We start from the raw sequence: 23601 nt of genomic DNA, 5'->3' as shown, positions 1-23601 counted from the left end.
CCAAATGTCTTTCATATTTAAACTTTCCATTCTCATAATTTTGGCCTTCATCATCCCTCATATGAGCTCTTGCACAAATTTGTGAAATAGTCTCCTTATCTCACACATTCCCACCCCTCAATCTAGTTCTGTCCTGCTTTTCCCCTAACATTTCTAAAACATGAACCTGTCCCAAATACTCCCCGAGAATCGTTCAGAGGCACTCCAGCCCCTGCAAACCTAGGCTCTTTAGTAAGGTCATAAGGCTTTTGCTACCCAGATATTCTCTCTCTCTCTAGCCCCACCCTCTCCCTTCCTTCTACACCCAACTCTCCAGCAATGCCCAACCACTCTTAATTCCCTGATCACTCACTGAACATTATTATGTACCAGGACCCACTGTCCTAGGCACTGGAGATAAATTCTAGACAAAGTTAACTCAAGGGCCTACTTTCCAACAGGGAAATTAACAAATAAATAAAGAATAATTTGTTAATGCTGAATGCTATGGGGAAAACAAACCTGAAGGTGACACAGCATGATCAAAGGCCAATGCGGTAGTTTTAGTTAGCATGGATGGGGAAGTGACCTTTGAGGGGAAATCTAAATAACAGTGGGAGGAGTCCATTTTAAAAGTTTTTCATAGACCTCAAGAGTTTATAAAAGTTACTTGTATTAAGTTTCTCACATATATACATTCTTCTTATGTCTGTGGCTCTAATACAAACCTGAATCTCCCTAGACTTCCTATTATGAGAGTAATACATCTCCTTCTTGTTGGAGCTGCTTGTCATGAAAAACATTCTTCTACCTAGTCATCAGATTTGGGAACCACTGGCCCAACAGGCATTCATATAATTCTACTCTCCTAGGTCCAATTTTAGGAAGAAAATATCCCTGTGAAAGGGGTTAGGGAGAATTATTCAAGAGAAGTAGAAATGCAGAAGAGGGAGCTAAGGGGAAGATATTAAGCTAATTCTGAAATGGCTCTTTAAAACAGGAATCAACCAAATCTAAAGGAAAATGAAAAGGACTTTAATTCTAGGGGGTGTGAAGAAAACATGAGTGGGGGAAAAAATATAAAGTACAAGATAAGCTGTATAAGATTCTTCAGTTCTTACTTTAAAACAAAATATGACAAAACCATTTTTTAAATAAGATTAGCTTTCGACAATGCCTGACTATACTTTTATCCTAAAAATTCAAAGCAATCATGAGATGAGGCTAATAAACAGAAAGGAAGATAAGGAGTTTCTTGACCATATTTTAAGATGTTTATTATTTACCTGTACAAATTAGCAGCAACTTATACAACTGGACCAAGTTATAATTAATTCACAGTAATGTACACTAGCTTCTACCTGCCACAGACAGGGTACAATTTAATCTCAATAGATGATTTTATTACCAAATCTACATTCTGGCTTTTGTAACTGTTTCACAACACCTGCTACAGTGCATAGCTACAGCATTTATGAGTAGAAATGACCCTGAAGGCCCTTCAGAGAGCAGAGGTGAACACCTTCTCATGGAGAAAAGCCAGTTTTTCTAAGCGAGTTCGTTTCAGTAGTGGGAGCCATTCCCAGTGAGATAACTCCACCACACGGTACCCAAGTTGATTCAGCTGCCGCCTCTTCATATTATGCAGTCCGAGCAGATCTCTGGAACCATAGCAATACTGGTTCCTGTTTGTCAACTGAATAGCCAGCTTCACTTGTGGGGCCTGCAAGCAGGTCGGGGGGGACAGGCCAGCCAATCTGTCTACCTTATTGCAAAGGGAGCTTCCCACAGGTTTAGCTGTCTCCTCCTCTAATTTCAAGGGCTGCTGCCCACTGTCTGACTCAATTTCCCCCTGGGAATGCCCTCTTGATTTCCCTTTTAGTAGCTGATTCATCAAATCATCAGTAAGGTTGACTCCCACATGCTTAAGCCTTAACTTGGCTACATCTTCAACTGGTATGGCTTCTCTGTTAAATGGTAATGGCTTCATGTTAACATCAAGTTGAACCTCTAAATCAGAAGATCGGGTATGAGGCAAAATCATATGGTGTTTGACATACTGGGGCCCACCCAACATGGTCTCAAGTAAAAAGAGAGCTTCTAGGAATTCAGGTTTTGAGCTCATATCCTTCCTTGCTAAATTCCATAGCATTTCTGACCCCTCTTGCTGAAGCTGAGAGCTAAGACGATTGCCTCTGTAATCTGGACATTCAATGCCAACTGTTCCATCAAGAGTATACAGCTCCTTGGTGACCTCAAACTTACTTCTCTCCTGAGCTAACCTGACAAACCCTGGACTCAAAGCAAAATCTATGAGCTCTACTGGAAAGTACTCAGAAAATGCCAGGCCCAGCAAGCACGTGAGCAGGTGTTCTGGGTATCGATTGAACTCAAGCATCTTTCTGTGAATCTCATTTATCAGGCTAGAATAAAACTCTTCTGCATTGGGTGGCTTATAATTGAGAGTTCCAAATGACCACAGAATCTTGGCAACATCTTTACTTCGACAGTATGCTACCCTAGGAGGCAAAGAAGCAGCCACTGCATTCATTACCCTTTCATCCAGGAAGCGTAACGCCGAGCAGGCAAGAGTCAGGTGCATGACACCCTGAACTCCCAGGGAAGGAATTCGCTGAGGAGCAATATGTCCAAATTGCTTCATGAAATTTACGTGATCCACATGAGTGAAACGGAACATTTTAAGAATATTCACTAAGGCATAACTACTCAGATGCTGCATGTCAGCACAAGCCAGGTCTCCAAATTTCCTCATGACAAATTCAGAGAGACTACTACTCGATTTAAAAAACCCCAAACAGATTGAACCAACCTCTTCTAAATTGATCAAATCTATATACTTAAGGATCAATGATTCCAGTTTTTGCATTAGATCCTGGGGTGCCTGACGACTTTCACCTATAATATAAATTAAGTGAATCAGCTGGGACAGGGATAGATCTTTCCAATGCAAATTAAGATAACTGAAAAAGATCTTTAAAAACCGAGGTACTCTGCGTCCCAAGTACCGCCAGAGGTCAGCCACCAAGAGAAGTTGATCCAGACTCATTTCCCATACCTTATGGCAAAAGTTCGTTTCAAATACATCTAGCATTGAATGGGAATGAGGAATTCCTAAACTGACAAAAGCTTTCAAAATACTGATCAGATCTGGGGCATCAAAGAGACGTATGTTTTTCACACTCAGCTGGCAGAGCAGAGCAAAGCTGGTACTGGACAGCAAAACAGGATGTTGCTCTGCAGGCAAAGAACTCAGCTTACAGATATAGTCAACAATAATTTGAGGCTGGAGATTATCTTGATAAACGGTGACTTTGTGCAAAATTAGTTCACCTTCTGAAACTGACAGAGGTTGACAAGTCACAGATCTGTTATAGCTGTGAAGCTGATATTCTGGTCTTAGCTGGAGGAAAACTCGAGGGTCTTCAAGGGAATCAAAAGTTTCTACATCCTCTTCATTAATTCTCATGGCCCTGGATGAGTGCAGGTTCAACGTGCTGGCCTTAGAGGCAGAAGCCCTGCTGAATTCCAAACCTGGGAGGGTATTGCCAGTTGTCAGAATCCTCCAAGAAGCAGAGGTGCTACAAATGTTAACTTTTCTGGCAGGATGGCAGAGGCTGTCTTCTGGAGAGTTCTGTCCTTTGTGCCACACGTAGCTTCTCATATTCCTCCATGCCACACTTTGGGTTGCACTGTAGGTAAAAGGATTGCAAAATGTCCAATATCTTATAGGTTTTAACAGCTGGAGAATGGCTGCCATTCTGGTGTCAGTACTGATCATTCTAGTGGTCAGAGCACAGTCCTCACATGTCTGACCAAGCAATTTCTTGTTTATAAGGTTCTTGATTAGAGCTGGTTGGGAAAGTGTTCCACAGAAAGTGCCTGGAAATCTTCGGCATATCACAAGAGCCATGGGTCACAAATGACTGGGCCAGAATTGGTGCCAGATACTGAAAAAAGGGTAGATGAAGAATAAGTGGCTTCCACCTATCTTAATACCAAAATTTACACACTATAAGACATGGATTAAAACTATACCACTGTCCACTCAAGTAAGTTCAATGTTAGTGAATGCCCAAACCACAAGACAGCATACATCAAGGAAAAACCCCATGTACCCTGCATAAAGGCACGGAAAACCCCCAAACCTAGGGTACAATTGAGCAGTTCTTTGGACTGCTCCTCAGTTTAAATTTCCTCTGTCCTCTGGCCAGACTTTTGTTACAGTTAGAGACAGCTGTTGCACTAAAATCCAACAGGAATGAGGAAAGCAGATTTCCAAAGAGAAAGCTGAGAACAGAAGTATGCAATCTATCCCACCTCTTCAATATCAGCACAATAATACCCACAATACCTGCCCCACCTCGTTCCTCCTTTTGATTACAGAATTCAGTTGTTTTAATGCTACTTCTGTACCTTGTAGAAGATGCCTATTCTCCTCTCAAGGCCGACAAGAGTCTGAATCACTATTGCAGAGTAGTCATTCACTTGGGAAGTAAACTTGAAAACTCACTCACAAGGAATAAAACAGTATACCATTTACAGAGATGTGGACAGACCTAGAGACAGTCATACAGGTGAAGTCAGTCAGAAACAGAAAAATAAATGTCATATAATATCACTTATATGTGGATCCAGAAAAATGGTACATACAGATGGGCTTATTTGCAAAGCAAAAGAGACACAGACGTAGAGAACAAATTTATGGATACCAAGGTGGGGGGAGTGGGAGATGGAAAGAATTGGGAGTGAAATATATACAATATTATGTATAAAATAGATAAGTAATGAGATCCTACTGTATAGCATAGGGAACTCTACTCAGTGCTCTGTGGTGACCTAAATGGGAAGGAAAACTAAGAAAGAGGGGATATATGTACACATGTAACTGATTTACTTTGCTGTACAGCAGAAACTAATACAACACTGTAAAGCAACTACACTCCAATAAAAATCAAAAAGAAAAATAGCTACTCCAGATACCAAAAAAAACCCACCAACCCCCCAAAACTCAAGCACTTTGGTGGGGGAAGGTAGAAGGCCGAGGCCCTGCTCACTGTCAATTCATGGGTGAGACACAAAGAGCATTTCAAAGCTGGGCTCAGGGAACACCAATTCATGCAACTGCCCTGCTGACAACAAGGGGAGCAGCACAGCTTTCCTCTGGAGGAGGCATATTAGCAATGCTTCCAGTGAGTCAGGTGTTGATTATTCTGCCTGAGAGCAGCACAAGTTCTACTTTTCTTCTACAGCAGAAACCATGACAGGTTATGAAAATGACTCTGCCATACTCTTGCTTTCAATGCTTACTGTCTCTACTTCTACTTGAGAAATGCCAAAGCTTAACAAGCAAAACCCAGGGAGCACTAAGATGCCAAGATATGGACCAGACATGGCTCATGATGCAGAAAATGCCATGAAGGTTCTGAGGGTGCCAGAATGATTTTCTGAAATGCCTAAGCAACTCCCCTGTCAGGCCTTTCCTTCTGGAGCCCATAGCATAAGAAATAGAGGACTGCAGGGCAGGTTAGAGGCTTTTTTCAAGTAGCCCAGCCACACAGGCTTCTCTGGATGGCAGGAAGGTATGCGCCTAATTTCTTTGTGAACCAGAACAGAATTCTTTCACACCAAATCTTTATACGCTTAGTTCCATACTGTGGCCTGTGGACCATTCTCCCACCAAATTTCAATCTGTGGGTCCAGATGCTATAGATCAAGTGTTAGCAAACTATGGCCCAGAGCCCAAATCCAGCCCTCATCTGTTTTTGTAAGTAAAGTTTTAACATAGCCAGGCCATTTGTTAAATGCTTTAAATGCTGTCTATGGCTGCATTCTCATTACAAGAGCAGAGTTGAGTAATTCTGGCAGAGAATATATGGCTTCCAAAGCATAAAATATTTACTATCCGGCCCTTTACAGAAAAGGTTTGCTATAGACCATTAGCTTACTCCTATGAATGCAAATGGCTAACTTTTTAAAAATTAGAAGACATCAGGAAAATAGTAATGAAGTGATTTTTTTTCCTTTAGTATTTAGATGATACTTAAAGATTTATGCCTCAAAACGGAATCTCAATTAATACTGCAGCTCAGGTATGGTGGGAACAAAGGAGAAAGCAAGTAATGGAACTCTTTAGTTGACAGAACAAGGCTTTTAAGAGTACCTGTTTTGGAACCTGTAATCTAAATTTAGGTCAGCACAACGTCCAACTAAAGCAATTGTTCAAAGCCCTCCTTCTCATCTTGAGAACTAGATCTTAAGAAATAACTTTAATAAAAAGACAAATTTTTTTTTTACAATAACAAAAAAACTGAAAATCCATGTTTTTTCAGAAGGAGTAACCTGGTTTACAGAATAAGCATGTGTCAGGCATCAACACATGGAAAGATTTATACAAATAGTCAGTGGAACAAACAGAATCAGTGACATCACTTAAAATACACCTATATAAAAGGAAAGTATATAGCTGTGGGGAGATTTTCTGCTACACCTCTGACAAATTAACTTTTTTTCCTTTTTAGTAGGATTAAAACTGTTAAATAGAATAGGACTAATTTAACAAATACTTTTATAACTAATACAACTTTAAAAGCACATATTTAAGTAACCTCAATTATCTAAGATCACTTAATGAGATTACTGTATGTGGTCCTGAAATGAAGAACCATTTCCTGCATCATCAATGTTTGACTGATATAGATCCAGTGTTTTGAATTACGTGGCTCTTTCTGATTTGCAAAAATACAGGCTAAGGGACTTTCCTGGTTGTCCAATGATTAAGACTCCATGCTTCCAATGCAGGAGTTGCAAGTTGGATCCCTGGTTTGGGAACTAGGATCCCACAAGAACAAGAGCCACAACTGTCTTAGGGTCTCCACTGTGCCAAGCCTTGAAGAAGCGGTTTCATCTGCATCAGTTCCAATTCTTACCTTTTTGCAAGGTAGGTTTTATTATCTCCATATTGTTGATAAGGAAAAAGAATCTTCACAAGATTAAGAAACCTGATGAAGATTACACAGATAAGGGACAAAATGGGGTTTGACATCAAAGATGATCTGATTCCAAATCCCACGTTGCTAGTGTACTGGAGAGACAAAAAGGGAAGTCAGATTTCAGACAGGAGGGTGGGGAGGACCCCCAAATAATCTATAGGGTTTCCAGATGCCAGGAAGCTGGAGGGTTAGAACTGGTGGGTTAGGTAAGCTCAAAAGCCCCTCATACCTTTAACAGTCTAAGATCCTAGCTATCACTAGTAATTACTACTTATAAAAAGAACAAAAAGAAGACATCAAAGACAACAATCTACACGAAGGAATGAGTTTACAAGATGTTCCAGTATCAAGGTAAAGAGAACTATCATAATGGAAGATGTGAAAGTTGGCAAGAGAGATATGGGATCCAGAATTTACAGTTCAACATAGAAAGGAAGTAAAGAGAAACTCTAGGAATAATGATAAAGGACTACAGCTGTGAGCAGACACAAAGAGCAACTAGTTTATGCTAGAAGAGATGGATATTACACAGGAGAGGAGACTGACATTTCTGATGGATAATCTGAGCATAAACAAGTAATTTGTTGTCGTTTAGTCACCAAGTTGTTAAGTTGTGTCCGACTCTTTTGCAACCTCATGGACTTTAGCCAGCCAGACTCCTCTGTCCATGGGATTTCCCAGATAAGAACACTAGAGTGAGTTGCCATTTCCTTCTCCAGGGGATCTTCCTAACCCAGGGATCAAACCCATGGCTCCTGCATTGGCAGGTGACTTCTTTACCGCTGAGCCAATAAGTAATAGGTAGATGGAAAACCAAGCCAATAACAGCAACAAAAATTATTAACTCCAAACAATACAAAAAAGTTTTACAAGACAAAAATTGTTATATTACACTCCTTGCTCAGCTGTAAATAATATTTACATAATCTTACCAACATAAACCTTGAATATCCATTTAAACAAAAATTTTGAGCAAATTATACTGGGAGGTTAAAGGGAGGGGAAGTGGGAAAGAGGGAAACTGAGCAGTAATACATGAGACCTAGAGCATCCAAGTCCATAAAAAGAAGTCAAAAGATTTTATGGACATAGAGATGTCCTAGAAATCAAGAAACAGAAATACAAATGTTAGTTATTTAGAGTACACCAACGAATACCAAAAGAAACAAACAAATAGTTGAAAAGTGTCTCTGGAGAACAAAAATGGAATTAATATGTTATAAGAATTAATATGTTATATGTTAATATGTTATAATAAGTGTTATAAGATCTGTCAAACTATTTGCCTTTTTTTTTTTTTTGGCCACGCCATGCGGCTTATGGAATCTTAGTTCCTGAACCAGGGATTGAACCTGCGCCCTGGGCAGTGAAATCTTCAAGTCCTAACCACGGGGCCACCATGGAATTTAACTATATAAGCCATGCACACATATAACTTGGAAAAAAATTAAATTTACAAAAAGGATGTTCTAACAAGAAATTGTTCTTCAATAAGACAATCCGTGAATAGATAGAGTAACCTAAATACTCAAGAAAAAGGTTGAAAAGTTATTTCCAGTACAAGCACTTCCTACTGTCTGTAGAACTTCTCTATGGATGCCCAGTAACGAACGATGACAAACTAATCTTAGAGCCATGCAGACACAAACTGCAAATGGCAAACAGTAGCTATTCACTTTTTTGCCATGCAACTTTTAGCAGAGACACTAAATCTATGTATACAGAACTGAAATACAACCACTTTAGAGGATGAGTATTAAGTACTGTAGAGAAGGAAAGGGAAGAAACACAAGGAAGATATAGAACCAATAAAGCAGAAGAGTGGGGAGAAAAGGCACTACAAAGAAAGAGGCCAGGATGTTTTGCCCAGATAGAGACAGAGGGGAGAGTTAGTTCCTCCTTATTTAAGGGTTCCCAAAGAATCCATAAGAAAGCTGGAAAGAGAACACTAAGAGAAGCCCAATTGGTAACTCCTCATGTCTCCTCTAAAGGTTCAAATTTATGTGACATCATTTCACAAAGTCCCTTTCCTAGCGTAAATGCCCCAAGGACACTCCCCTCCCCATCTCCTCTTCAGGGGTCCTAGAGAAACAGAGTGGAGCCTTAGACACCACTGGACCAACCACGGCTGTTCTGAAAGACACTGCCCAAACCACCCTGAATGATGTGATTTCACAAGAGCGAGAAATCTTACCTTTCCACCTTCCAGGTACAGGTCTGAGCAAGGCCGAATAGCTTCGTTTTAAACTACAGTCCAGAAGTTAGAGGAGGGGAGCCAGGCGGAGGAAGGCAGCCATGCTAACTGTAGATTAAGTATATGACACCCTCAGCATATTCAATTTACCAGATACCAGATCTCATCTCTTAATTCTGATTTGATTCTTTTGCTAGAAAAATTTAACCCACTTATGTCCTGATAAAATTATCAAATTACCACAAATAAACAGATACTTCAAATCCACTTTTGTCTTATCAACTAATGTGTTGAGTAGCCCTGACAATTAAAAAAACAAAAAACTGACTTTCTCTCGGCGCTGGAGTCTATGAGAGGATTGATAAAATGCCAACAGGTAAAGTATCTGCATCCACAATCATGTGAAAACATTTCCAAATAAACAGTTCAAGTACCTATCACTTTTAGCACAACCAAACATTTGATTTTATCGGTTTTCCTATATTTGCAAGACTGCGTATTATGGTATTTCAGAAAAGTGACGGGGAAACATCAGAATTCTTTGGTATTAAAGTTGACTTATTTGCATGGTGAATGATAAGGCCTTACTGGGGACCTGAAAATATAAACTGATGAGTGGGGAAGAAAACCATACTGACAAATTAAATTAGGCCTGCATAACTGCCAAATGCCTTGCATTCTCAGTTGTCTTATGTAGCATGAAGTTTTTCAATTTTATTCTGGTCTACCAGGCAGCAGCAAATTCATCCCAGAGCTTGCCTAAGGCCATTCCGAGCACTGAGTCGCAGAATCTAGGCAAGTCACAGAATGTGAGTAAAGTACAGAAAACATAAATTCAGATTCCAGCAGCAACAAATGACTAAAGCACAGACGTTAGCCATGTTGGTGCTAAAGCAGTTGGTTTCAACTCCACAGGATGAAGAACCTCCAAGAGTCTGCACTAAGTGGGCAGTGAAGCATCACCCGAGGAGGCCCATGAATATAACTGGTATGGAGAGGCCCCAAAGCTCCCTGAGTTAGGAGAGAAGAGCTGTGTCATGATTTGTACGGAAAGAAAAATGGCAATTATTTTTCTTATCCCCGGATATAAAAAAACGGAGGGAGATACCCATAATAACCTTAGGCTTGTGCAACCAGAAACTATCTGTTAAAAAAAAAGGCCGGGGAGGGGGAGGGTATATATCTCGTATTGTTATTTACTGAAGACTCAACCTGTCCCAGGTACTAAGCAAATGCCACAGGGCCTTGCTACTCAAAGTGCAGCCTGCGGAGCAGCAGCATCAACCTCACCTGGAAAATGGTGAGAAACGCAGAATCTCGGGCCCCAGCCCAGACTTACAGACTCCCAATCTCCAAATTTCCAGGTGAATCGCATACATTGAAGTGGGATAAGATGAGCGGCAAAATATTTTACTACGTTCTCACAAAAGCCTTGTGAAACAAGTACTGTTGTTCGTCTCACAGAGGAAAAATCAAGGTACAAGTAAGAAGTGGTAGCGGTAGTCGTTCAGACCCGTCCGACTCTTTGCGACCCCATGGACTGTAGCCTGCTAGGCTCCTCTCTGTCCATGGAATTCTCTAGGCAAGAATACTGAAGTGGGGTGTCAATCTCTTCTCCAGGGGATCTTCCCGACTCAGGGATTGAACCCGGGTCTCCTACATTGCAGGCAGATTCTTTACCATCTGAGCCATAAGCCGCTTACCAAAGGCCACAGGACACCAGGTCTCCGAGGCTCTCCCTAGAGCTGGGCCTGGCACAGGTACCCGCAGCTCAGGCCTGGAAGCGCGGCCCAACTCGGCACGGAGCGCCGCCACGGCTTCCTCCCCGGCCGCCGTCACTCACCTGAGCTTGGCGAGTGCGGACCACGCAAGAGCACTCGCCACTCTCGCGGGCTGCGGAACCACGAAGACTTCTCCGGCTTCACCCTGGCCTCACAGCCCCCACTTCCGGTGAGCTGCCCGCTACTTCCGGTTGCTGATGAGTGACGGGTGCGGCCGAGGCTCAAAAGACTCTGTTAGCGTTTTCCAAGGACGTTTTTCCACAGGAAGACGTCACTGCGGAGTCAGGACCTGCGGAGGGAAAACACCGCAGTGGATGGATCGCTCTGGAAGTCACTGAATAGCCTAGATACAGGTTCGAATCTCAAACCGCTACTCAGGGTTTTATGGCCTTGGGGAAGTCCTGTAAACTCTCTAAGCCAGATTTCTCATCTGCACAGAGTGCTCTCAGGAGGAGAGTTAGTGATGGATAGACGAACCTGTTAGGAGAAATGGATTTGAGGAGCTGGTTGAGGCGGCCAGAGCTTTGGCAGATGAGCCAGGGTGATCCTCCACCTCCTCGAGTAGCGGGGCTCCCACCTGAGTGGGTATGGGCAATTAGACAGGGAAGAGACTCTCGAGACTTCCAGGAGGACTTGGCAGTAGACGGCCCTTACTGGAGGCACTGGAGGCTGCTGATCAGGGTGGTCACACCTCATCGGTGCCTTAAAGGGCTGCGAAGGGGACCTGAGAAATGGTGCTCCCTCCAGGGCACCATCTTGACAGGTAAACAAAACCAATGTAAGGAGGACGCTTCACTGCAAGGGGCAAGCCTGGCATCCCAACTCCTGAGCTCTCTGGAGGGCACTGTTTGCCTCAGGGTGCGCATTTGAGGCCCTAGACCACTGACACCCCTTCTCAGAGAAGGTTCTCTCACTGGAGCCAGATCACTGAGTTGCTGATTATGACCGTCCTTGCCAGCAGAACGGAGAACAAGCCTAGGAGATTAAATAAACCGTAATTGCTCCTCAGCAGCTATGACAATCCCGTTTCTCTTTGCCAAATACTCAACTTCTCAGCCTCCCTTGAAGTGGGAAGAGCATGCGACTCAGTTCCAGCCCACAAAATTTAAAGGGAAGAAAAAAAAATTTTTAAGGGAAGGATAGTGTGAAGGTTCTGGGAAAGCGTTTACTTTTTTTGATAAAGTGCTGCTGCCTCAGTCACTTCACAGAACTGTGACTGCTGCCTTGTGGCATGGAGGGAACAACATGCAAAGGATGGGAGGAGGATAAAAAGTCTAGGTCCTTGATGAACCAACACCTCTGACACTTAGAGCATATTTATGTCCAGAGTTTGTGTCAGGTGAAGGAAAATAAACCACTCTGTGGGGTCCTGTAAATCAGGTTGTGTTACTCGTGGCAGAGTACATTCTTAATTGAGGAGCTTTGTGAGCCTAACCAAAGGAATTACAAACATGCTTGAAGTACTTGAAGCACACTTGGGTCCCTTCTGTCTTTGGAGCCTCACCATTAATTACAAACTGATTCTCAGCCTTCATATCTATGTGTTCTGCCCTCAGACTTTGGCTAATCAGGATGCTATAGACTGTCCTGCGTCACCTGCCTTCTGACCAACAGCCTAGTATCGAGGTTCTGAGCTGGAACTAGCTTGAAACCCTTTTGGCAACAGTCTGAACTGAAGAGAAAGCCCCTTCAGGTAGAGAAGTGGAAGCACTACTCTTCCTGGACAACATGGAGGAGATTGGTCTTTGATCCAACCTCCTGGCATGGTCCTGTGAGCACTTCCAGTCTCATGCCTCCTCTGAAGTGTTTACTCCAGCTTTGCCCTCCACGCTCCCCTCACCCAGCCTCACCTCCCACACCTGCAAAGACACAAGCATGCCAAAAGAGTGCCACTCAAGAGGCTTTCTCCATTTTATTTCTTTGGGAAAAGAAAACAAAGTCTTTCCATCACATATGGTAGAGATATATATTTATATATATTTATATATAACTTCTTTTGTGGTTGGAAATCCCAAAGCTGAGTCTGTTCATATTTTTTTCTACTTTTTAATTTTTTTTTTCATACTAACGCCTCCTCTTCCTCCTGCCCCTCTGGCCCAGGCCCAGGTTCTGGGGCCAGTGCAATGAAGGGTGAGTGGAATGGGCAGTGATTGCCAGGACAGCCCCCCACCCAGCTCAGAGAACTGGTAAGGGGCACCAGAAGGGGCTGTGCAGGACAGAGGCCACAGGGGCACTCCTGTTTGTGTGTGGGGTGCACAGCTCGTTAAACAGTCACCAGTCATGAGAGGAGGCTGGTCAGGGGTCGGGGGATTGCTCACAGTAGTTGCCAGCTCCCTCCAGCCTGCCCCACAAACCCAGTCTTGGGGGTGGGAAGGAGAGAGTAAAAAGAGAAATACAAGGGCCAAGGGCCAAACCTCCTCCGATTTTTATTGCTGGTGTGTTAGAAATTTGCCTTTCCCTTCTTATTTTGGGGAGATGGACTCTTAAGAGGGCCCCCAGAGGAGGAAGTGACTGGCTGCCCCAACCCCCACTAATGGCCATGCCAGGACTACCCTGGGCAAACACTGGGCTACCTCAGGCCTCTTGGACCCAGGGGTCAGTGATTCTCTCAGTTCAGCCTTGCTCTTCAAGAGCAATCATAGTTACCCCCCCCCACCCCCCAAAACAAGGGCCTTGGGCTCAGGCTTGGGCCCAAAGGAGCTAGGAAGTGGGCAGTGCACCAAAGATCAAGCAGTTTTCTACTGGGAGAAAAGGTGAGGTTTAGGGGAAGAGGTGGCCTAGGACAATGATGTTCTGAGCATGAAAGCAGTAGGCTGAGCACAAAAGCAGAAGGTGGCTGAGGGAATCAAGTGGGAAGACATAGGAAGACACCACAGACACCCATAGGACCTCAGAAAGTCGATGAGGGGAGTGCCTGAGAGGCAGGTGGCACTTAATAACTGTAGTTAGAGCTGGATAGTGGCCCTGGGTGAGGGATCAGCCAAGCAAATGGGGCTGTTTTCCTACAGGATCCTGGTCAGAGGGGTGAGGGTAGAGCTAAGAAGTCTCCAGGTGACCCTTCCCAAGAACAGGACAGCAGATCTTTCCCGGGTGCCGAGCCTCCAGCCTCAGCCCTTACCTCCTCCAACATACACATATAGACATACACTCAGGACTAGCCCAGGCTAGAGACCTTGGCAGGGAGGGGCTAGGCAGGTAGCCCTCTCAACCGTAGGCAGGCCATCTGCTCCCACTTGTCCTGCCAATCTGCCCAGGGAGGGAGAAAAGTGCAGGAAACAGGGAGGCCAGGAGCCCAGACTGTCAGCTTTGGCAGACCCCATACAGTCCCCCTCAGGCTACATGGCCTAGGAGATTGGTACAGAGAGCATCTCTGGACACAGGGTGGCCAACAGTAGCAGCCCAGACCCACCCAGGGGCTGGGCACCTCATGGCTCTGCAAGGCCTGCCACCTTTCCAACAAGGGAGTGCCAAGAAAAGGAGCACGAGTTCCCCTGCTGCCTGGGCCCTCAGCCCCATTCACTCTGCCCTCCCCGCTTCCTCCTTGGGAGGAGGGTTGAGTGGGCTGCCTAGTGGGGCAGTGGTAGAGCTGGGAGGCACCCAGTGAGGGGAGGGGCCTGGTCACAGCTGCTTTGAGAACCTCTTTGGTCTGGGGATTCAGAGGACATGGGGAAAAGAGATGGCAGGGAAGGGGATACTGGGGACTCTGGCCTTTGACTGGGTATTTGTCAAAAGGCCACATGCCCAGGTAGGGGATCATATTTCTGTGGACTCGATGCGCTCAAGGCGGGAGGGGGTCCAGGCTTTCTTCTCCTCCCCATGTTGGGGTGTAGGTGTGCTGGCACCTCCCGCAGCCCCTCGCTCTCGCAGCCGCCGCTCTAGCTGCTGGTTGCGCTGGTACATCTCCACATAACTCAGCTGCAGCTGCTTCTGGTACTCAATGACCTTCTCCTTCTCCTCCAGCCACACTCGGCGCTCCTCTGCAAAGCTGGCACCCTGGCGCTCCCGGGCTCGCCGCTCAGCTGCCAGCTCAGCCTGCAGCCGCCCCACCTCCCGCCGCAGGGCCCGCGTCCCACTCTCCCCACCGGCATCCACCTCCCCATCCAAGGAAACCAAGGAGGCGGCAGCAGCCACCCCAGCCTGACGGCGCATCTTGGCCTCATCGCTCTCGCAGGTGGCCAGTGCATCCTGTGGCTCGGCCGGATCCACTGGGGTCAGTGCCGGCTTGAGGCAGGCAGAGGGCAGCTCTCCCTCACCCAGCTCCAGGCTGGCCTGTTTGCTGCTGAAGGAGTCCCTCAGGCTGAGCAGCTGCTCCTCCTTCTCCCGCAGGGAGGCCCGGCCCTCCCGCAGCTGTGAGCGCAGCCCAACAATCTCACTCAGCTTCTGGGACACATCCGCCTGCGAGTCCTTCAGCTGCTGCTTCAGAAGGGAAATCTCCCCAGCCTTCTGGCATACCTGGGCAGGGGCAGATGAGAAGAGAAGTCAGGGGGAAAGCAGAACTCTGCTTACCCCCACTCTAGCCCCCATATCCAGCCCCAGGGCATCAAGCTGCCCCAGGGCTCAGGGTCAGCTCATCATGGCAAAAAAGACAATGCAGGGTCCCCTCCTCAGACTCATGAGGACGACATGGCTAATCTCACAGGGCCTGGGACTGCTCTGGTCCTCACAGACACTGCCAACTGATGCTGCCACAATCTTCACTCCCCTTGTGATAGCTGTGGGCTGCTATTCTGGTTTTCTCCAGAGAGACAGAAGAAGGGGACACAGGGAGATGCCCACGCCCCAGTCTGTACCTCCCACTTAGTTTCCTCCATCCGGGGCAGGAAGTCGGCCTGTTCCTTCTGGCAGGCGGCAACCTTGTCCTCAAGCTCTTCCCGCTGCCGCATCAGCCGGGCTGCCTCCTCCTGTAGCTGCTTCTTGTCCTGCTGCAGCCGCAGCACCTGTAGCTGCAGGCCTTGCTGGGCACGCTGGGCGCGCCGGGCCACCTGCTGCAGCTTCCCACTGCAGCCCTGCCGCAGCTCAGCCAGCTCACGCTCCCAGGCCTTCTGACGCTCCTCCAGCACCTGGGCCACTGCCGCCTCACTCTGCTCCAGGCTGCGCCGCAGAGCTGCCACCTCCTGCTCCTTCTCCCACAGCCGCTCCTCTAGCTCCTGGATCAGAGCACTGGGCGAAGGTGGTGAGCAGGCCGCAAATGGCAGGCCTCCCCCTCCACCCTCCCCTGATCCCAGGTGACCTGGTCGCCCCATGGATGAGGATGACCCGCTCTTGCTGGAGGCCCGCCCACTGTCGGACGTCGCCAGGTCCTGGTAGCCCGACCCACCACCACTGCTGCCACCACCGCTGCCACTGCCGTAGCTGGCAGTGCCAATGCGGTTGATGTGGCTGGTGGAGGCACTGAGGGGCGCCAGGTGCTGGCTGTAGCTGGAACTGTAGGTGGGCAGGCTTGTGAGTGAGTTCCGGCCTGAATCTGAGAGGCCGCTCCCACCTCCGCCCGCTGGGGTCATGGTCCGAGACTTGTCCAGTCCACCCTTGAGGCCACCAGGGCCCTGTCGTCCCTCAGGGGTCCCGTTGGTCTGTGGGGGGCACAAGTTCTGCATGGAGTGGAAGTTCTTGGGTACAACAGGCTTGAAGGCCGAAGGCCGAACTAGCGGCTCTGAGCACTGCACAAAAGCAAGGAAGAGGGAGTGGGCATCAGGATGGGGCCTTAGCCTTGGCCCCAGTCTCTTCCCTCTGATCTAGACTTGTCCAGCCCCATCTCCACCCCCATTGGACCTCCATCCTGGGAGTCTCTCCTGGCTACCCCCTGCCCCTCTCACAACCAATTATCTGCCCAAGGCCCACCAGCTGGACTTGACCCCCAAGGCTCCCCAACCCGGCTTCTATCTCAGTCCCTAAAGCTCAAAAACAACCAAGAAGGCCCACTTCACCCTCTTCTCTGGGTTGCCAGCTATCCCCAGAAAAAGGCCTTAAGGACTGACCTGGTCTAGCTTGCCAGAGGTGGCCAGGAGCTTGGGTGGGTGGCTGGGCTCACGATACTGTGGTGGGGCCTTATCACTGCCCCCACTGCTGCTGCTGCCACCGCTGCTGCCCACCACGTTGCCACAGACATCCGTGTGGTCGCTGCCCCGTAGCTCGCCATTGAGGTAGAGTGAATTGGCGAGAGCCTTGTCCTCTGAGGGGTAGCGGCCTGGCCTCTCCCTGCTGACCCCACTGCCACGGGGACCAGGGAAACTGCCCTGGTTGCCCCCACCCCCCGTGCGGGTGCCCACACTTTTCATGGCAAACTCCTGGGTGTGGGCCACCCCACTGCCCACACTGCCCATGGCCAGGCGAGGATCTGGGGGTCCGAGCTCAGAGGGCCGAGGGGCGAAGGCCAGGAGGGGATCTCGCCCTGGGTCAGCACGCACAGGCAGTGTCTCCAGCTTCGCCATGACTAAGCCAGGGGGGCACTGTGGGCACAAGTAGGAAAGCAGAGAGAGATCAGACCCAGCCCCACCCTCACCACCCCATCCAAGCCTGACCCAGAACCACCTGATCCTGCCTTTCAGTGTCCCCTTCCTTACAGTGGGCCCAGGAGTTCCCAGACAGCCAAGGTAAAGGAATGGGGCTGGGGAAATAAGGACAACTTGGTAATAGGGGCTGCCCCTCATACAGCTGACAAAGCCCAACCCCTAAGGACCATACACCCACCCTCCTAGCTTTGCTATCTATACTCAGTATTCCGCTCTTAACTCCCACCTCAGACCCAGCTTCTTCACGGGTCTGCCCCCCACTCAGTGACCCACCCACCCCCAATTCTTCACTGCAACCTCAGAACTCAGGTGTCCTTTACTCTGGGTCCGGACTCCTATATCCCAACCTCATGGGCTGGGAAGATGGGTTTGGAAGGGGACAGCAGTACCTGAATTCAATAGGGGACCTCAGAACTTAAGGGAGGGAAGCCCACCCCTATCCAAAAACTGGGGATGGGAGTCCTTCCCGGTCCCCTAACCTAGGGTGTTGCAGTCAAGGACAGAAGTGGAGGCTCACTACCGGCGCAGGATCCTCTCCTTGCCTCTCCAAGGGGGTGGGGGGCCGATGGGGCCTCAAGCCTGGGACCCTCCGAGGCCCGGTCTGCAGGGGCCATGTGCCTCACTCTCGCAGCTCGGCACGAACCAGCTACGCGACTTTGGACCGGCCGACCGAGCCATCCCGGACTGCAGTTTTCTCCTCTGCGAAATGGGAGGAATGGAGGACCTACCTCGCAGAGCTGCCGCGTGCCAGGAACCCCAGGGCAGCGGGCGCGGGACAGGACGGAGGTATTGGGGGTAGGGTGGGCGGTAGCTGCCTGGGCGGCGCGCATCTGGGCCACCTAGGACATGCGCCGCCCCTCGCGGACGGCCGGGGACCGCGGTTGCAGCGTGTAGCAGGGGACCCTCCCAGAGGTCTTCCCAACTTGCACGCATGGGGGTCTGGCACGAGAGGGGCCCCTCCCCATGGTCAGTACCTCGGCAGAGGCCCCGGGGCTGGTTGAAGCCGGGGCAGAGGACGCAGCGCTGGCTGCGGAGGACGCCTGCCGTGCCTCCCTCCCGGCCTGCGGTTCCCACAGGTGGGCGGGGGCAGGGGCGGAGCCTCGGCGCCCAGCGGCGCCCAGGATTCCGCGCCCGCAGAACCCCTCCAAGAATTCACTGCCTTCGGGAAGACTTCCTGGATTACTCCCCTCCCCCGCTCCTTGTGGACCTTGACCCTGCACAGTTCACCGAGAATTCCTCGGAGCCCTTCTGTGGGCGTGCGTCCCCCTCCCTCAAGGCTGGCCCACAGAAGCAGTGGGGAGCAGGGCCTCGGGTTACCTGTGCTCTGGAAAGCCCTGCTTCCTGGTTCCTTTGTCTCAAGTCCGCACCAAGGAAACACCTGCCCCAGAGATCCTCATATTCAGCTGGGCAGGGGCTGCAGGCAGTGCCGGCCGCGAGCAGACGCTCAAATACAAGTGCCAAAAATGGCAGGGGGCGCCCTTCAGTCCTTTAAACCCTGCCTTCCTCGTCTGCTAAGGTGAAGGGGTACAGGTGGCATTCCTGGGCCCCTTGAGTGATGTTTCAAACTGTCTTCTCCCCAGATGCCCACTTCTAATGTTGTGTTGAGGCTATCGGGTCCCAGATCAGGGGAGCCAAACAAAACTCTTGCCTTGCAGGTGTCTTCTGGCCACACCAGGAATTACAGCCCGAGGTGGTTGGAAAACCACAAACCAGTCCGCACTTTTGTAAAATTCCATTCTATCCGCATTTCCCCCCGCCCCCCCTCACCCCGCCTAGGTGTGGAGAACAGGCGTTTACCACCTTCTTCCCTTAAGCTAATCTGTTCCATACATCCCACAAGGCTGAGACATAGAGTAAGGCAAGAGAGGCACTTAGGGTGCAATTTAAGTGTAAGTGCAGGATCTTGAAAGTGAGTGCCTACTTTCATCTCGTGCCCTAGGTGCTGCTGCCAAAATCTTGACGCTCTGCTCACTGATAATGAACAGAAATATGGAGACAGAATATCCCCCTCCCATCCTAAACATGACCCCCTTCTCTTGCCATCTCTGGATGCAGTGTAGGGAGCAGCTGGGGAGTCAAAAGGGTGAAGGCTGGGTGTCCTGAGGCTTAGAACCAGTGGGAAGATCTGGTCAGGACGGAAGAACTGACAAAACTTCATAAAGATGGGGTCCAGGGGGTGGGGCCAGGGAGGAGTCTGGACTGGGACACCAGGATGGGTATGGCACACTTAACGTGACAGGAGGAGAATGTGTGGGCAAATGGGTTCTTTTTTGTTTTTGTTTTTGAAAATGGGTGCTTTGAGGAAGACCAGAGAAAGATAGCTCTCAGCTATCAGATAGAAAGAGAGACTTGGATCAGGAGCATTCAAGCGTATTGTGGTGGAGTCCAGCATGGAGCTCCAGTGGCAGAGCCCAAAGCCTGGGAAGAAGTGGGAACAGGAAGAAGACCAGGAGAAGGCAGGCCCTGAAGACCAAGATGGATTACACGTCAAGAAGGTAGGGGCACTCCTGGAGTTAACAAAGGGGCTTACTCATAAAATTGGGATTGGAGAGGGTGCCCTGAATTTGGCAGGTGGAAACATCACTGGTGTCTATGAGAATGATTTTGGAAAAGTGGTGCAAAGCAGAGCCAGACTACAGGAGTGGCGGGGAGGTGGGGGTCTGGAGGGAAAGATGGAAGAGTTCCCTTCTGAGAAGGCAGTAATTTCAGGTGTTTTGGAATCCAAGGGCTCTTTTCTAATTTTAGAATTTAACATGGTAGAAACCTGAGTGTGGTTATATGCTAAAAGGTGTCGACAGTGAGAAGAGAGAACTAGACAAGGGGGTTTCACCAGAAGCCTGGGTGTGGGCAGGAGCAAACCTTGGGTCATGAAAGTGAGCGGATAATGTTTAGGAAGGTGCTTTGCAAACTGTAAGGTGCAGTACAAATATGCAATACTACCTTCCCTGAGATCCAGGAGACTCTGACCATAGATTGGGGCTGATCATATGCCACCCTGCCCTGTGGTTTCCCTGGATTGTGTGTGGTCCCCTGAAGGCCTGGGTGCCCAGAGTCCTGGATTGATGGAAATGAGGTCCCAAAACTGTTTCCTGAGCCTCCTATCCTTGTGGTCTTTCTCTGGGAATCATTGACTACCAACCCACTGCAATTTTCCTTGGAGCCTCACTCCTTGAAGAGCTTATTATAATTCTAACCTGTTACCGTCAACTCCATGCAAATGTTCTCTGCCCCTTGCCTCTCCCAAGCTCAGACTGCTGCAACTTCTTTCTACAAACCTCCAGCAGGGACTGGCAAGACAAGGAAGGGCATATATCTCCCTGATAGTTAGAAACTGAGTCCCGAGGAAGGGTTTGAGCTTCATTTGTGGGTCAGGGTCCTGAACTAGCCCAGGTAGCTGAGTATGGTCTGCAAAGACAACCTCATGGCATTAGCTCAACAATCTGGGATGACAGCCTGTTGCCTGATTCTGCCTCTATTTCTGTCCTATCCACCCTCAGTGCCTGGGACATTACACACAGTATTAGTGGTCACGAAGGGGGCAAATAGACCCTATACCTGGGAGTTAGATGGGCAGGTCCTTCCATCCTTCAGTGACCACCCAGCCCCTCCACATGTGTGTCCCTCCCAAAGCCAGTAAACACTATACCCTTCCCTTGGGGTCTCAGAGCCCCAAGCTCAGCCCATTCACCCACTAAAGATCTTAGCAGCCCCTCCTGCCAGCATCCTTGCTGGGGGCTTCTCACTGCCCTTTCTTGTTCTGTACTCCCTCCCCCGTGCAGCCAAGAGACTCTTTCTAAAGGGCAAAGCCGATCTTGTCCATGCTTTGCCCAAATTCTATTGCACCAGGTGCAATATAGACACTTACAGAGGTATCAGCTCCAAGTAGAAATCCCAGTTCAACTGATTAGGGATGGAACTGCATGTAGGTTATTCCACTTCGGGTTCTCACACCTACCTTACAGGAATCTTAAGAAGTGAATGTATTACGGGTAGATGCCTGGTATTCCTTTCAGCCCTCAGAACCACAGCTTGCAGCAGGGCCCCCAAGGACTCTCCTGCTGCTCATCCTATTTCCCTTGACCTGAGTCCCTCTCCACACTACACAAAATCTCTTCGCAGCTCTCTGTGCCCATTCTGCACCCTTCAAGAACCAACCCAAATACTGCCTCCCAGGACAGCATCCCTGATCTACCCAGGGGGAGGGCTCTTGGAGCACTTGGTTCAGGCCACTTCAGGGAGATTTCATTCTGGGGCTGCCCTGTGGGTGCCCCCAGGAGGGGAACAGGCCACAGAATTTTGGGGTCTCTGTGCCCTGATTCAGAGGAGATGCAGAGAGAATGCAGGTGGGAGAATGCTAGTTATAAGCATGCAAAGAGGCAATGAATCCCGATAGGAAAATCAGGATGGGCTTCCAGGAAGAAGGACTGAGGGAGAAAAGGTTTCAGGGGCACTATAGGGCTTTGGGGGAGGGGGGTGCAGAGGTCTCCAGAACTTCTTGGTTGGGATATGTGAGGGGAGATTCATCTTCTCTTGGCGACAAAGGGGGAAGGGGCCGATCCCCTAGATCCTGGCCCTGATAAATCCCGTGTTTCAGGGCTGAGGGGGGCTTATAGCGCCCCCCCACACACACCCCGATCACACACGCGCGCACACACGAGCCTCCCACACGGGAGTGGGGGGTGGTGGCGGGGGGCGGGTGTTCGCCCCCACAGCCCGCAGCGCCAAAAGATAGAGACCCCAGTCACAGGCCATCCCGAGGAGGTGTCCGGGGGGATCTCTGCGGTGGGAGAAATCCCTCCTGCACCTCCTGGAGATCCTCACCAACGCGTGTGGCCCGGGGGGGCGGGGCGCAGAGGGAAGAGGTGACATAATCCGGGCCGCACCCCCTCCGGCCGCCACCTTCCCCCAGGCCCTGCGAAGCATCCATGACATCATCGGCCTCATCTCCACTCCCTTCATCCCTGGGATCCCAGCAGTGGGACGCTCCCCCTCCCCAGCTCCGGGTCCGACCGAACGAGCCTCGCGGTGTAGCGGGCAAGGCGAAAGGTCGGAGTCGAGAGGGGCGCGGCGGTGGGTCTGCCTCACTTACTCGCTGCCTCAGGGTCCGGCGCGGGGTCTTCGGCGCTGGCGCCGCCGGCCCGGCTCGCTGGCGCGGCCAGAAGCCCGCCCGGCGGGGCGCGAGGCGCGGGCCCGGCTGCGCTCCGCGCCCCTCCCGCTCCCCGCCCGGGCCCCGCCCACCCGCGGCTGCGGCAAACGCAGGTCCGCCCTCCAGCCACGCCCCCCAAGCTCGCCAATCCCTGGGCTGAGGCGGGGCCCGGTGCCTTAACCCTTTTATCGCTGCGTCCTGGCCCGCGCGTGGGACACCTCTAGTTCACCCACCCGCCTTCGGGTCGCTCTGAGCCTGCCCCGAGCCCTCTGCACGTTCCGTGTTAACCCTCTATACGCTTGGGCTCAGCCCCCCAGTCTCTCCTCTTAAATCCAATAGGGCAGACCCTTCTTGAACCCCACATCTTTGGCGACAAGGAGGAACTCCTCTGACTTGGGGAAGGGGCTCTAGACGCCGAGCCCCGCGCCCTATTCCTCTTTCGCTCCCGCTCTTCGGCTCGAGGCTTCCCAGCGGACACCTTGAGACCTTGCTACTAGTCTGCAAGGTGGGGGCGGGGCGAGCCGTCGGGGGTGGATACGACACAGCCCTTGGAAGACCCGCCCAGGCGCGGGGAGAAGCCGGCGGGCATTTGTAAGGTTTTGAGGGTCCTTGACTCTGTCAGTCAGCAATCGGAGCCGGTTTGAAACTTGATTCTCACTGAGGATCACCGTCGTGGGGGGAAGGGCGGGCGACCAGGTTAAAGACGTACATTACAACTGAGCAGGGTTTGACTGCTTCATCCTGTGGCCCGAACCTGGCAAGATGCCTTGGCCCTTCGTAGTGAGAGGGAATAAGGCGGTTGTGTCTGATATGGAGTACCAGCTTCGCACACGGTTGCCAGGTATGTGAGAGAGGTGCTCATTCCGCCCCAGGTGGCCCAGGACTGCCGGGAGGAAGTCTGTCTGGAACGGAGGCCTTCACCTTGAATAGGATAGACAAGCAAGCCAGGCCCAGGGTTCAGCATTAGCAAAATCTTTGAGGC

General features: G+C 49.7%; 3 protein-coding genes across 11 annotated transcripts in view; all 3 read right to left on the bottom strand.

Annotated features, from left to right (window-relative positions):
• The window catches only part of UBOX5 (U-box domain containing 5), a 45495-nt gene extending 34349 nt beyond the window's left edge, over nucleotides 1-11146 (bottom strand). For 2 of the 3 annotated variants that reach the window (XM_061126732.1, XM_061126736.1), the window contains exon 1: nucleotides 9184-9294. The gene's annotated coding sequence lies outside the window, so the exon portion shown is untranslated. Of the gene's footprint in view, nucleotides 1-9183; nucleotides 9295-11026 lie in introns of those variants that run through there. The other variant, XM_061126734.1, reaches the window with a different exon arrangement.
• On the bottom strand, nucleotides 1231-11058 carry FASTKD5 (FAST kinase domains 5). 3 transcript variants are annotated; one of them, XM_061126726.1, is made up of 5 exons: nucleotides 11027-11058; nucleotides 9184-9291; nucleotides 6927-7081; nucleotides 4414-4556; nucleotides 1231-3947 (listed from the first exon to the last, which is right to left on the bottom strand). In XM_061126726.1, the coding sequence occupies exon 5, from the start codon at nucleotides 3908-3910 to the stop codon at nucleotides 1481-1483; it is 2430 nt and encodes an 809-aa protein (XP_060982709.1). In that variant the 5' UTR covers nucleotides 3911-3947; nucleotides 4414-4556; nucleotides 6927-7081; nucleotides 9184-9291; nucleotides 11027-11058; the 3' UTR covers nucleotides 1231-1480. The 3 variants fall into 3 exon arrangements, with proteins under 3 accessions (XP_060982709.1, XP_060982707.1, XP_060982706.1); XM_061126724.1 differs by lacking the exon at nucleotides 4414-4556; XM_061126723.1 differs by lacking the exons at nucleotides 4414-4556; nucleotides 6927-7081; nucleotides 11027-11058 and having other exon boundaries at nucleotides 9184-9294.
• A 1705-nt stretch (nucleotides 11147-12851) lies between the features above and the next one.
• LZTS3 (leucine zipper tumor suppressor family member 3) lies at nucleotides 12852-22661 on the bottom strand. Of its 5 annotated transcripts, XM_061126728.1 has the most exons (5): nucleotides 22563-22649; nucleotides 17953-18172; nucleotides 16940-17410; nucleotides 15755-16621; nucleotides 12852-15416 (listed from the first exon to the last, which is right to left on the bottom strand). In XM_061126728.1, exons 3-5 carry the CDS (start codon nucleotides 17390-17392, stop codon nucleotides 14718-14720), a joined length of 2019 nt encoding a protein of 672 aa, XP_060982711.1. In that variant the 5' UTR covers nucleotides 17393-17410; nucleotides 17953-18172; nucleotides 22563-22649; the 3' UTR covers nucleotides 12852-14717. The 5 variants fall into 5 exon arrangements, with proteins under 5 accessions (XP_060982711.1, XP_060982714.1, XP_060982710.1 ...); XM_061126731.1 differs by lacking the exon at nucleotides 17953-18172 and having other exon boundaries at nucleotides 22563-22661; XM_061126727.1 differs by lacking the exons at nucleotides 17953-18172; nucleotides 22563-22649 and adding an exon at nucleotides 18202-18395.
• Between the last annotated feature and the right edge of the window lie 940 nt (nucleotides 22662-23601).

The sequence above is a fragment of the Dama dama genome, chromosome 23 (assembly GCF_033118175.1).
Source record: "Dama dama isolate Ldn47 chromosome 23, ASM3311817v1, whole genome shotgun sequence".
Classification (NCBI taxonomy): Eukaryota; Metazoa; Chordata; class Mammalia; order Artiodactyla; family Cervidae; genus Dama; species Dama dama.
This window is presented reverse-complemented; position numbering and strand designations above follow the sequence as displayed.

Bases quoted from the DNA above. Each gene is read 5' to 3' on its own strand.
- FASTKD5 (XM_061126726.1), bottom strand. From the start codon at position 3,910: ATGGCTCTTGTGATATGCCGAAGATTTCCAGGCACTTTCTGTGGAACA.
- LZTS3 (XM_061126727.1), bottom strand. From the start codon at position 18,303: ATGCGCGCCGCCCAGGCAGCTACCGCCCACCCTACCCCCAATACCTCC. The intron at 17,411-18,201 runs GTAGGTCCTCCA...TTGTGCCCACAG, and splicing joins GCACGCGGCAGCTCTGCGAG to TGCCCCCCTGGCTTAGTCAT. The intron at 16,622-16,939 runs GTCAGTCCTTAA...GCTTTTGTGCAG, and splicing joins CCTCTGGCAAGCTAGACCAG to TGCTCAGAGCCGCTAGTTCG.